General features: G+C 44.6%; 1 protein-coding gene across 4 annotated transcripts in view; it reads right to left on the bottom strand.

Annotated features, from left to right (window-relative positions):
- Window positions 1-12,991, bottom strand: part of SEMA6C (semaphorin 6C) — a 171,934-nt gene that overhangs the window by 96,334 nt on the left and 62,609 nt on the right. For all 4 annotated transcript variants that reach the window (XM_086947442.1, XM_086947444.1, XM_086947445.1 and 1 more), the window contains exon 2: window positions 7,568-7,757. In XM_086947442.1, the coding sequence (XP_086803568.1) occupies window positions 7,568-7,676 (109 nt within the window). In that variant the 5' untranslated portion in view covers window positions 7,677-7,757. The remainder of the gene's footprint in view (window positions 1-7,567; window positions 7,758-12,991) is intronic.

Here is a 12,991-nt window from a genome sequence, read left to right as displayed (position 1 = left end):
CGTCTTGCTTTGGGAACCTGATAAGCTCTTACAAAGGCGCTAACTGGGGTGCAGGACTGAGTAAAAAGAACTGTGCCTATCCCAGTGCTTAATTTGTAAAAGCATACGTTTTGGGGCCCCTAGTCAGGAGGCCACTGCAGCTTGTACCACAATTTGCCCCTGCTGACACTGCCAATGATGACCTACAGTGACAATTCTAACGTTTCCTGGCACAGAAAGCTAAAAGAATGACTTTGGCGGCAGGTATTAGCCATTTTTTAAGTATATTGAATTAATAAAAAACTGCTTTGCTCATCTTTAAATTAGACAAACAGTGCCACCATGAGGCATATGGCTATAAGTGCTAGTGTTCAGATTAAGTACCGGTGTCGAGCACTGGTCTCCACCGGCTCAAATTAAGCACTGCCCTATTCAGATATTTATTAGAAGCTGTGAAGTATTCTTATAGCCCAATTGAGAATTTGGCAGCCAGGGTACACGTTCACAAATGCAACTTAGTATCCTGTCCACCGGTCTCATTTAGAGATGGGCAGACCGATAAATTTCATTCAGCAGAGCCCATGTTGGCTCCATCAATAGAAAGCTTACACCAACATTTTGCCTCTCTCTGTTTTTCTGTCCGTTACCACCAGGAAAAGATCCACAGTAAGGGATGGAAAAGACAATGTCCACCAAACCCTGGAAGAAACCTCCCATTGTGTGATGGTCATTCGTTTTTTATTTTACAGAAATAAACTCCAGCTTTGGGATTTTAAAAGTTAGGCGGACAGCCGTCAAAACCCGATGTCTTACATCTACCAAACTTTTTGTACCTTGAAATGAACTGCTGTCATGTGGTTCCTTAGAAGTTACAGGAATGACTTATGGGCCAGCAGTCATCTCTAAATTTAATAGATTGAGTACCATCGGGAGGGGGGACCTGATGACCGCTCATCTCGACGAATGCTATTCCGTCCGTTGAATAAAAAGTCAGGCCCTCAGTCTCGTATTGCGCTCCGGCTACTCTGAATATCTCGGTGCCCAATGTGAGCAGTGGGATTTATCATGTTCAGAGCTCGCGGCACCGGCATGAGCCGGTCATCATTCCACTGTCACCATGAAGGTCTTCCAGACTTGTACTATGGTTCCCACTCTTCACCGGAAGTATTTTATGCTAGGACCAGTGACTTAGAACCAAAGCGGATGAAAGTGCCCGAAATAAAGGGATAAGGTGCTATAAACAAAACCAAAATAAATGAATTCATATCCATAAATATTCGGTTTCCGTGCTGCTCATAAATCCATAATGTGTTGCATTTTAATACTTGACATCTGGATCCCACCTGCTAATGCTTATCAGCGCTCATTAATGATCAAAAATTCGACGCAGAGCGCTCTATAAAATTACATAATTCATATATATCAGTTAGGACACCTCACTCTGAGCCCTACTAACATTTCCCAATTCACCAAAGCACATGCGAGCACCACCAGAAGATGTTCAAAATCGCGACCCTGTGCGTTACCTGGGGCGCCACAGCTATACCCGAAGCAGGTGCAAGATGAGGTCTAGTGGTGGCAGCACATAGAAGCGCACATCTGGCCTTTCCTGGTTACGTCATCTCATAGGAGATCTGTGGTCTATCTAGGGTAGGGGATGTGGTGTAATGTTGACCATGTCTTATCATCGAGGTGTCGATGAGTAGCGGAGTAGTAGTAGAATGGACTACGAGAAGAGGTGTGTGCGAGTCATGGTGATGTTGCTAGGCCGTCATAATGTCTTCTAGTCAAACATATAATCTACCAATGACCTTTCCCACTGTGGAACTAGGAGACACCATGTCAAAGTCTCGCCCCTCTGCATTGGTTGTACCTCGGCCAATCACATAACTTCATTAAGTCTCAAGTCAGCTGCATCTGGAAGAGCTTAGACCTTGGTATTAAGAGCTGTCTACACATTGGACCTTGACATTTATGTAGCTTTTCACAAAACCAGGACAAGCTCCTTCAAGGAGGAGGGGGGACATCTCTGAGGATTAGCGATTTAAAGGAAGACTGGCTGATAGGACTGAAGAGAGGCTTGGTATGTCAGCTCGTCAGAAATTGAAACGGACGACAGTTTTTTCTTTTTAAGATTATGAAACTGCAGAGAAAATAAAGTATACGGGTAGGGTGTCAGCCAGTGAATGTTCAGCCTCCGCGGCAAGTGGGGGACTAAATGAAATATGCATTTTATAATTTAGAGATGATTGAATCTGGTCCATGAAAAGAAATCAATTTAAAGCCGGAGACTTCCATCCTATTGATATAATTCGAGTCAAATGGCCGTAATTAATGGAAATTAAAAAAAAGTGATTGATTTGGCTTGAGAGAATTACTTCATCATTTTTACATTAGAGGGACAGTTAATTAATCACAGATTGTTGGAATTAATCACTTTATTAATTAAGGTGGAGAGGCTGATACGGGGGAGAGGCCTACCTATTAGTGACGTGTGGGCCGATGGCGGGGCGGGCGCAGCTCACCACTGCATTGTGGGTTATCTTTCATAATTTTTGCCATTTTCTGAAGACTTGGACATAGTATGTCTACTCTTAGACGGGCTGCCGGTTACAGAGTGAAAAGATGCATGTGGAAAAATGCAAAAAACACCCCTCGCTGCACATAATCCAAAAGATAAAATTAAAGGTACACCTGAATGGCAACATCATCTCAGGTAGAAAATTAACAAGATTAACATATATAGGTATCAAGTGAGTCTCTTTTAAGTGAAACAGCAAATACCACGACTGCTGAACAACACGTTGACTTTGCAAAGCGGCCGGAACAATGAATGCGACTGAACCATCCATTCCATTTATAACGCAAGTCGTTACAACTTTAAAGTCCAACTTTTCCCAACTGTTGCAGGGACTGCAGTTGGCATAGTAAATTATACAATTCCAAAGACCAGCGCCCCTCTAAGGCAAGTTGTTGTAACCACTTGTTGAGTAAATGGAATGCGTGGTTAACCCCTTCGACGCGGATGACGAACTGAGTTCGTCATGAAATACACCTCTCGTACGCTCATGACGAGCTGAGCTCATCATGAACCGCAGGATTTTTTAATCTTCAGCGCACAGCGGGAAAATGCGCCGCACCAATGGTGTTAAGGAATGCATGAGAACAGAAAGCGTGATTGTGTCATACAACCATCTTGTAAAGTTCTGCACTCCTGCTTTAACTAACATCTGAAGTTCTGGCCTAACATAGTGCACCGTTCTTAACCCGTTCCGTGCTCCAGTCGGCCAACGGGAGCACTCCCTCCCTGGTGCTGCGAACGGGCAACGGCCGTCGCAGCCCCGCCCACCTTTCAGAACGCCTACACCGCGGCGGAAATGCCGTCGCTGTTAAGGCGTAAGGTGTGCATTTCTCATAGTAGAGAGGACGGAGGGGGGCTTGCATCCACCCTTGTGAAGGGCGTGGCCACAACTTACATCACTGTCATGAGGCAGAGCCACAAGTGATGCTCACTTGCAGTTGGCGGGGGGGGGGAATAGCATAATCAGGGCTGCTATTCCCCCCCGCCCTGATACTCTCCCACTGAAGGGGTGGGTCCCTGTTGAAGCCTTCACCACAACTATGCTCCTTAATTTACCATTGTGTGAAAGCGTGTGTTGTAGGAGACTTGCACAAACATAGTGTGCTTATGATTTCATGTTACATGCTTGGGTGTGCATGTGCTGTCTGGGTGACTTCCTCTCTTAGGACCAGAGCATTCCAGAACAAGACGCGGGTTCCCCTCTATATTACCTAGATGTACTTGGCATGCTTCGCACTGCTGCCATTTGCAAGCCTGTAAGACGGGATGGAACTCCATGTCGGAGCAGTTCCCCTCTTTTACCAGCGGAGTAGCATCACCCCGCTGAAAAATAAAATAATATTACCATTTTATTTTTCTCACCTTATTGCCAGCCGAGCCGGGGGTAGTGCAGGGCCATGTTGACGAGCGTCACGTCAGCAGTAGGGAGGAGTAGTAGGCACTTATAAGTGCGCATGTTCGTTCGGCCGGATGTCTTAGGCCGGCCAAACAGACATGCGCACTTAGGATTCTCCAACCCAGCTTTGTTTTAGGTCTTTTTATTTTTTTTTTCAAACCCAACCCCAAGCCCCCCCTCCACTTTACTATGGCGGAGAGCCGCCACTGTTTTTAATGGGAAGTCCAGTAGGTCGCCCAAGTGTCATAGACGTAGTCCCTACTCCGACTTTGAAGGAGAGCTGCAGTGTTTGCTTTACGGTCGGTTATTCGTGCCATTTCTTCCACACCATATTGGAGCTGATGCCTTGCCAAAATACAAGTTGGGACTCTGCCACTGTTTGGCATATTTATCCAGCGTTAATTAATCAATCTGGTCCATTTCTTTCCCCCACGGGGGAGGAGATTTCTCAGATTTCACAAAAGCAATTAGTCCTGAGGATAGTCTCAAAGACTTAACACTATAGAGTCTGAAGCGTCAACAGTTCCACTACTCTTCTGTAATTTACTTCCCATTAGCATGAATTCTGCAGGCCATGGATATGCTCTTCTGATTGATTTTTGAGAGCTGAGTTGACATACATTTGTCTTGCATGTGATTATTCTAACAACATGGACAAACTACACACAGGACATGTGTGTCTGATTGCTTTTCTTTGTACCCCTACTGAAGAACGTTATTCTGTAAAGCGAATGCAATCTCTTTATTTCTGTACACCTGTTTTTCATTAATTTTTAAAATTTATTTTTGTTACCCATGATTGGTTGTTTAACAAATTCAATTAATTTTTGTATTTGTTCTAACACTTTCAAACACTTGATTGTGTTTAACTCTTACAATGCAATTCAATGCGCCATGTATCAAAAGATGGAGAAATATCTGGACTAAGTATGCTCTGTTTTATGAATAGCCCTCTTGATGGCCATTGACTTCACTAGACTTAGTCCCGGCACTAGGTGACAGGAGAAACACGGATCTATATGGTCTAAGATCAATGTTCTGGGCAAAGGTCTGTCCCACTTACAAGCCGTCCCTCTTTCAAGGACCATACAAATAGCAAGAATTGACTCCAGAGGGACAATGCTTGTCAAATTGCGAGGACATTGACGAAAAGAGCCAGAGCCAATCACAAGTTGTGTCACTTTCAGACGTCATGATACCAGCCAATCCACTGCGAGGACCACCCACCTCACTGGAAAAGGCAATTGGTCCGCTGAAGGCCCAACTAATGTGGATTCACAATGGGATAGTGCAGATATCTGGACCTGGGGTTGATGTAGATACTTGGAAAAACTGACATCTGCAAGGAGCCAAATGTTTTTTTTTAGTTCTTCCTTCTCAAGATGAGTTCTGGCCTGGCAGTGTGGCTATCCACAAACCCTCTGGTCGAACTACAGGGCACCAGGGATTAAGGCACAAGCACAACAGAGTGTGTGTTAGTGCACACTCAAGAATGAGGCTTTCTGGAGCTGAATAACATATGTTTATTGTTACCCAAGACAATGGTGCGCATTTTATCAACCACCAGGATGTTAACCTGTAACCATAAGGTGAAACATAGATCCCTGCAGTGGATGCATTGTCCACTAAGTCAACAAACCTAGCTGATCACACATGCATAAAAAAGAAAAAAGCAGTCATTAGTGCAACCTCCATTTCGTGCGGTCATAGTGGTGACAATGCAGTGGACAACATTTCATCCACACACTGACTCCGAGCATGTAACTGTTGTATATTGATTCTTCTTGTAATATGGCCGACAGTAGTCATTAGCCCTTCCTTAGTGTTTTCACCTTCCCAGCCTCCCAGAATACCTGTGAGTGTTCTAACCTGTACCAGAGTGTTCTACCTGTGTCAGTTGATGGCCTGGTCAGCTGGCGAGGTTTGTACTCAGCTGTGTCCTACAATAAATCTACATGTAATCAACTAGAAGTATACTGTCATCTATCACCATCTTATTTACAACAGTAACATATGTAGGAACACCTCAGAGGTCATACCCTGTGACATGTTAAGTTAAGGCCCCATGGTAATTGGGAGATTTGAATAGATGCTGTGGGAGGCGATACAGTTAAATACCCCTGCACTAAAAATTGAGATACCCCACCCAGCCATGGAGATGCGGTACTCAGACATAAGCAGCGGCGTATCGTGGGTTGCCCCTGCTGGGGCAAAATTTCGAAAGAAAGTATTGCGCACTCTAACCTGTGGACAGTTAGCTCAAGAGGTGCGAACTAACGGTCCACGGGTTAGGGGCTGCATTAATTAGTATTATTTTTTAACATTTTGCACATTTAAGAATCCGCTCAGGCCCGAGCAGGTTAAGAGCGGTGGGGCGGGATTGGGTGGGGGATTCGACAGACAACCACAAGGGAAAATTAAATAAATAATTAATTTCCCCTTGTTTTCGTCTGCCGAAATCGCCCCACCCAGGCCCCCCCGCTCTTACCTGCACGGGTCCGACGCTGCCAAGAATTTTCTACCCGGGGACACCGCCCATGTGGCCCCCCTCCACTCCCCCCACGCTGCCCCACTGGACACAAGTCCAGGTTTTTGGAACGCTTTGCCAGAGGATAATCAGTGTGAAGCGGGTTATCTCTGATTCTGCTAAACAATGAAGCCTCTTCTCTTTAATTGATTACAAATGGTAACGTTGCTGGACAGATTAATCTCCCTCTCGCATCAATAAAGCAGCCTGGTGCAAAGGGGCAGGTCATTATAATAAATAAATAATAACATCAGTGTTTGTAAAGTGCGAACAATCACCCGAGGGTGTCAAGGCGCTGGGGGCCGTCGGGAAGATTAAGTGAGCTATTGCCCAGAGTCACATGGTGCTGGGCTAACCTGCCGCCGGGGATCGAACCGTGAGCCCCCGTGTTCCTGAGTCAGCTGCCCTTGCCGCTGCGCCACACCTCTTCCTGTCATATAAGTTGTTCTATGAATGCTTCCATCCATCCATTTTTTCATGAACAGCTTACTCAGAAGTATTTGTCCATATACATTTAGCGTTGAGTAAAAAACATGACTTTGCACCTAGTAGACCTCAACGTGTTCCTAATCTATCAATATACACAATTACTTGGTGCCTATTTGGTTTTAGCAATACAAGCAGCCATATTTGATACAGTTTCTGAAAACATTGACAATGACGTCTGCCAATATGTCGATATTTAAGTACTCTCATTGTTTTTTTTTCTATCTATAGGCTGTTAAATTTCCCAAATATAGGCCTGGGAGTTATGACTGAAAGCATGTAGATTCACTCAAAATTCAGGGCTTGAAATGGAAAAATAGAAGTGCAGGTAGTCTATACTAGAGTACCTGCTTGTTTCTGAGAAGTGCCGGTACTCTCCCATTAAAAGTATTACAATTCTCTTGAAAAGTGCCGGGACTCTCCCCCTCACAATAAAAAAGTGCCGGTACTGAGTTCCGGGCAGTACTGACCCATTTAAACCACTGTCTATATTTATGTGTAAAAATCAGTAAAAACGGAAAACAGCGAGCCATAATTATAAACATTAAAAAAAACAGGACTAAAGCCATTTAAAGATGGCGTCGCGGGGGAGCCTTACCCGGCGCATCTGCCGTGTTCATGGGGGTCAAGTCCTTCGGGAAGACAATCGCTGCAGAGAGAAGGCATCGGCCGCAGAGAAGCACCACTGCCAGCAGGAGGCGCAGCATCCTCGTGCCCGGCGGACGCCCGGGAAAGCGGTGTGGCGGGAACTAGGACGCCAGCATCCTCTTCTCATGCACCACGTGACCCTGGAGGAACGAAGCATAGAAAGGGTTAATTCAACAAGGCAATTTAAGCACTTACGCCCCTGATCAATCAATACTGAACATTTGCATTAGGGCTCCTTATGTTCCCGCTCTAAAGCTCATGGAAACTTTGCCCAAAGTGGTTCATATTAGAGCGCTACAACGTAGGTGCACTTTACAGCACTACAAAGCCAAAACTAGTGTGACTCATAATGCAGCATTGCGAAGCAGAACCCCATTGAGCTTTCAATAGGGTGACCAGATTTAACCCCTTCGCTGCGGGGGTTATTTTCCCGCTGTGCTGGGGGGCGCGCACGGCGCCCGCATGCTCATGACGACCTGACCTCGTCATGAGGCACGGCGCTCCTGTGCTCATGACGAGCTCAGCTCATCATGACCACACCTGTTCCCGTGGAACTGCACAGCAGGGGGATTATCCCCGCATGCGAGCGTTCCACAGCTCATGACGAGCTGAGCTCGTCATGAGCACCGGAGCGCCGTGGCTCATGTCGAGCTCAGCTCGTCACGAGCATGGAAAGAGTTAAAAAACTAAAAACATGGACATTTCACAAAAATAGAAGTAGGACTACAATTTCACATTGACTGGGAGCCTGGAATGGCTTAACCAGCGCTCACCAACACAGAAAACAATCAATCAATCAGGTGTTTGTAAAGCGCGCTACTCACCCGTGAGGGTCTCAAGGCGCTGGGGAGGGAAAAATTATTTAATATGTTTACACTTAATAACATATGTGCTAATTAATCTAATTTCTTTAAATGCTGGAGCCTTATCCTGCACTAGAACAGATAAAAGTGTGTTAAATCGCCCAGCTCTAATGACTGGGACAAAGGGCGAATGTAGTAAAATCTTTCAGGACAGATGATTTTTTAAAAATGGATTATCCTGGCAAATCCATAACGCCAGGTCACCCTACCTAATTTACAGCGCTGTAAAGCCTCTCCTAGTTTCATGTTGGAGAATTAAGCGGACACACAAGTTACAGGCCCTTGAAACAGGACACTCGCTTTCAAATTACGCTGCTGTGAATCATGTACGTCTGAATTTCATGTTATAGCATTAATACGCAGATTCTAGCACGTATTATGTTACAGCGCTATGCACCAGAGTCCATCGTATGAAGTATTACAGCGCTATGAGTCCGTGTGGTTTTACATTATTTATAAAGCACATTTGAGCAGGGTCCACCATGGTTCAGTGAAAAGGTGTGGCACAGTGGCCAGACCTGCTGATTCGGTAGCAGGGATATGGGCTTGCGCCTCTGCGTCTGCTCAACATCCAGTGATTCTGGGCAAATCCCTTAATCTCCCCCGTGCCCATAGACAGCTCCTGGATACCCTCATGGGTGATATGCTCTGCTATATAAATCTACAAATTAAATTAAATCCTGAAATGTACAGCGCTATGAAGTACCGCCTGCTTCCCCTTATAGTGCTAAGAAGCTACAAGGATGACAAGTCATGGACCGCTCTATCATTGATTAAACGCAGTACCACTCTCTAAATAACATACACTGCCAAACTGCAAACACAAGCAAGTGCACAGACAACAAATAAAATGACACAATTTCTCTAATTCACAAAGAAAAAAAATCTACAAAACTCAAAAGTTTAGGTAAATGGTTGGAGCTTTTCAAAATGTGATTTTATTTCTAAAAGACGAAGCAATATGCTAGAGCTGTGTAGTAATCAAAACGAGGATCCTGGTTACGGGTAACTTAAGATGGTATTTATTAAGGTAGATAGTTCCAGGTTGCAGGTACAGAGAGCCCCACCAGGAGCAGCCTTCCTGCTGCTCAGCCCATCCTCCAACTGCCAACCTCACTCACCCAACATTCCACAGCATCATCCATCCCAACATTCCACACGGCACTCACACTGGCTGAACAGCAAGTACTACAAGCTGTCATGTTACTTTGTGTTTTTTTGTTTTTACTGCATGCTCTCCTTTTGTTGTGCAGATCAGTGCTTCCACTGAGGTTATCAATTGTTCACACAAGGTTATGTTTGCTGTACTTGTGCTGCACCCGTAAATCACGCTACGGATATCAACTAGGTTTTTATCCTCCGATTTCAAATCCATCGCATTTACAGGGTGTTTTATATTTTGTAATTTAGCTTTTAACGTGAAAATACTTTATTAATCTGGTAATATATTATTCTTTTAACGTTTTCGGGTTGCAGGTTATGAACAGCCACTTTAAGATGTATTCTGGCTGGAGTTATTTTTTTTTTATATTGCGATTCATACCACACTTCTGCCATTTCCAATCGCTTTAAATAATACAAGTTACTATTACCCACTCATAGCACTCAATTTACTGCCCATTGGGAATATAGAAGGCTTATTGAGCTACCCGTTGAAAAGCTCTTCGACACCTCATCAGGGGTAGCAAGCACTATATAAATGCAAACCCTTCCCTCTTCTATCCCTCCATTATCCTTTTTCAATTCAAATAATATACTAACCTGTCCAATGCTCAAATTAATTTCATATATCCCTATACTAATTCACCACTAATCCTTTTTGTGTTCCGCAGTAGCGTGCTACTCGCCGAAAAAAAGAGCTTCGATGCCTCGTAAATGCTATATATAAACAGAATTACAATTAAAGCTAAAGGAAGGCCAAGGGCTGCGGGCCCACCATTGTGGGTGGACTGAGTTCACCAGGCAAAGTCGATGAAAGTACAACTAGAAGTTTACAGTGATAGGCCTGGACGATCCTCACAAAAACTCCTCCCACACAGGCTGTGGTGTAAACCCAGACTCTACCTCTGATATCCAACAAATGGAACAGCCACTTGGTCAACCACTGAAGGGCTTTGGGGCCTCATCGGGGACCTACGTTGCCATAATGCACATTATTTAAGGGTTTCTATGAGTATATTTGCATGGTGTACCTTTGGGAAGCATGCAATATAGGTCTTATTAAATAGTGGGCGCTACTTAGACCCCCCCCCTTTTGCTCCTGTAACGCTATTGTCTACTGTACATTAATTTTCGCACCTACTCAAGCCTGCGTGGACACTCACCACATTGGCAAGAAGCCATGTGAATCAAAGTGTCTGGAGCCTGTCAACTGATACATGCTAAATTAACTTGTTTAGTCAGACACATCATGTGCAAGTGAAACACACACCCTATACATTTCATTCAGTCGTTACATGGAACACATTTAGAAGTGCATAGGTCTAGACTTGCAAGGCTGCAACCTGCAAATGAGATTAGCAGTGCAATTTAATATATACAATTTGATTGGACTAACTAGTAATTCGTATGGAGCCTGGGGGACTCTTGTTTTGAGACCCCATTTTCAATCCTTCCTCTACTAGGTGCACAAACAAAAAACATAAGAAATGTGCTGGAAGATATCTACCTTCTTTGCCACTGGTACACCTGTGATCCGGCAGTCAGAGAAACCCAGCTTAAGGACGACATTAGCAATCAATATGGTCGAAACATGTCAACAGTAATTTACATGCAAGTATAATATTGATCGTAGGATATATTTTGTAGCAAAATCTTTAAAAAGATATTGTGCTTGAGAAGGTGAGATGTTCTTACTGAATTATAGCTAGGGAATTTTACGAATCAGCCACAGTAGCTGGTCATGTGGTTGACTGGATATTTTATCTGCTTTTTAATCTGTCATAAAACTGAACAGATTGTAGTTAAACTGGGTTTTAGATCTTTGTGGGGGTGTGATTGATCAATGTGTATCTTTACCTAGACACTTGAATGTTGGTGCCTGTGTCCATCTTGATTTGACATGTGGATTCAGAGCTAAAATACGAAAGCATCAGTTTAAAAATAAACTTGCATGTTAGTCTGTTGTTGATTGGGTGTCAATATCGATGTCAAGACGAATCAGTGTTGGTCTGGAGCCAAGGTCTGTCACAAGCCCTCTGACCTTACGCTTGTTAATTGATTCGCCTTCTGCAAATGTCACTCCATCACCGGATCAACATGGCTCTGCTGAACTATTGGAAATCATCACAAGTCTGTGGTACCCCAGTGGGGCAACCATTGCATTGGCGTTGCCAAAGCGTGGGATGGGGCAGAAGTTGTAACTTAACTTACAATTCATCCCCCCCCCCCACATCATGTTGGGGTACACACCAGTGTAAGCATGGCCCACTGACCCTATTTTATGCAACTGGATGCTTCTCAAATTTGTGACAGGGTCCACTTGTTCACATCATAGACCCTGAATCACTTGTCCTACTACTAAAAGGGGCGTGGCTTCCTCAGTAACATTGGGGGGTGTGAGTATCAGATTTCGCAACCATCACAATGGCATATAATGTTAAAATACATTATATGGCAAGCAGGGCGCATGGGAGGGCTTAAGAGGCAGTGGGAACGGAGAGGAATGCGTATTAATAGGAGTACTAAATGACAGAAACAATATTTTGTAAAACAAACATTTTTTAGGGCTTTCAAAACAGAGACGAGAGAGAGTGTGTGTTTTTGTCAGTGTGTGTATGCAAAAATCCCAGGTGAAACCTGACAGACACCTCACCATACCCGACTGAAAACACCTGTACCCAACTATTCATCAGAAAATACATTTATTAGAGGGGTGTAACCCCAACCCCCCCCCCCACGCCCCTGCCTACTTTACATTTCCCATGCCCAGCCATGTAAAAGTAAATTGATACTTGTATAGCGCACTACTCACCCACAAGGGTCTCAAGTCGCTTGTACGAATACCGCTGTGGAACCCATCCTGGCTTTTCCTGTGAAGCGTCCACTCCTGGGCACCCCCAAGGTGGAGGCCAGGTATCCTGAGCGTTGTGGGGGCCGTTGTGGAGACTAATCAAGCTATTGCCCAGAGTTGCAGAGTGGGACTCCATGATTGGAATAGGCACCGAGGCGAGAATTATCAGGTCAGAGGAATTTTGAGCCCAAGAGCCGCCGAGGTGGGGAATTGAACCCTGGACCCGGACTAGACTTCTGCATCAGGGTCTGCCGCTCTAACCATTGAGCCACACTTCTCAGTGGTGAGAGCCGACTCATCCGATTACTAGCAGGGCCGTGGGCTGTATGGTTGACTACCCAGAAGCTCAACTCATGGTGGACAGTGAACAGAGCAAGTCTGACAATGTTCTTCAAACTTCCAGGCCTCTGCAGTTCTCCCCTTCTCACCTTAGAGACAGTGTCATGCTTAATTATATTTCTTGCAGATATTGTAACTCAACCTTAACTAGATTGTGGAC

Source organism: Lissotriton vulgaris, chromosome 12 (genome assembly GCF_964263255.1).
Source record: "Lissotriton vulgaris chromosome 12, aLisVul1.2, whole genome shotgun sequence".
Classification (NCBI taxonomy): Eukaryota; Metazoa; Chordata; class Amphibia; order Caudata; family Salamandridae; genus Lissotriton; species Lissotriton vulgaris.
The sequence above is the reverse complement of the archived record's forward strand: the minus strand, read 5'-3'. Positions and strand labels throughout refer to the sequence as shown.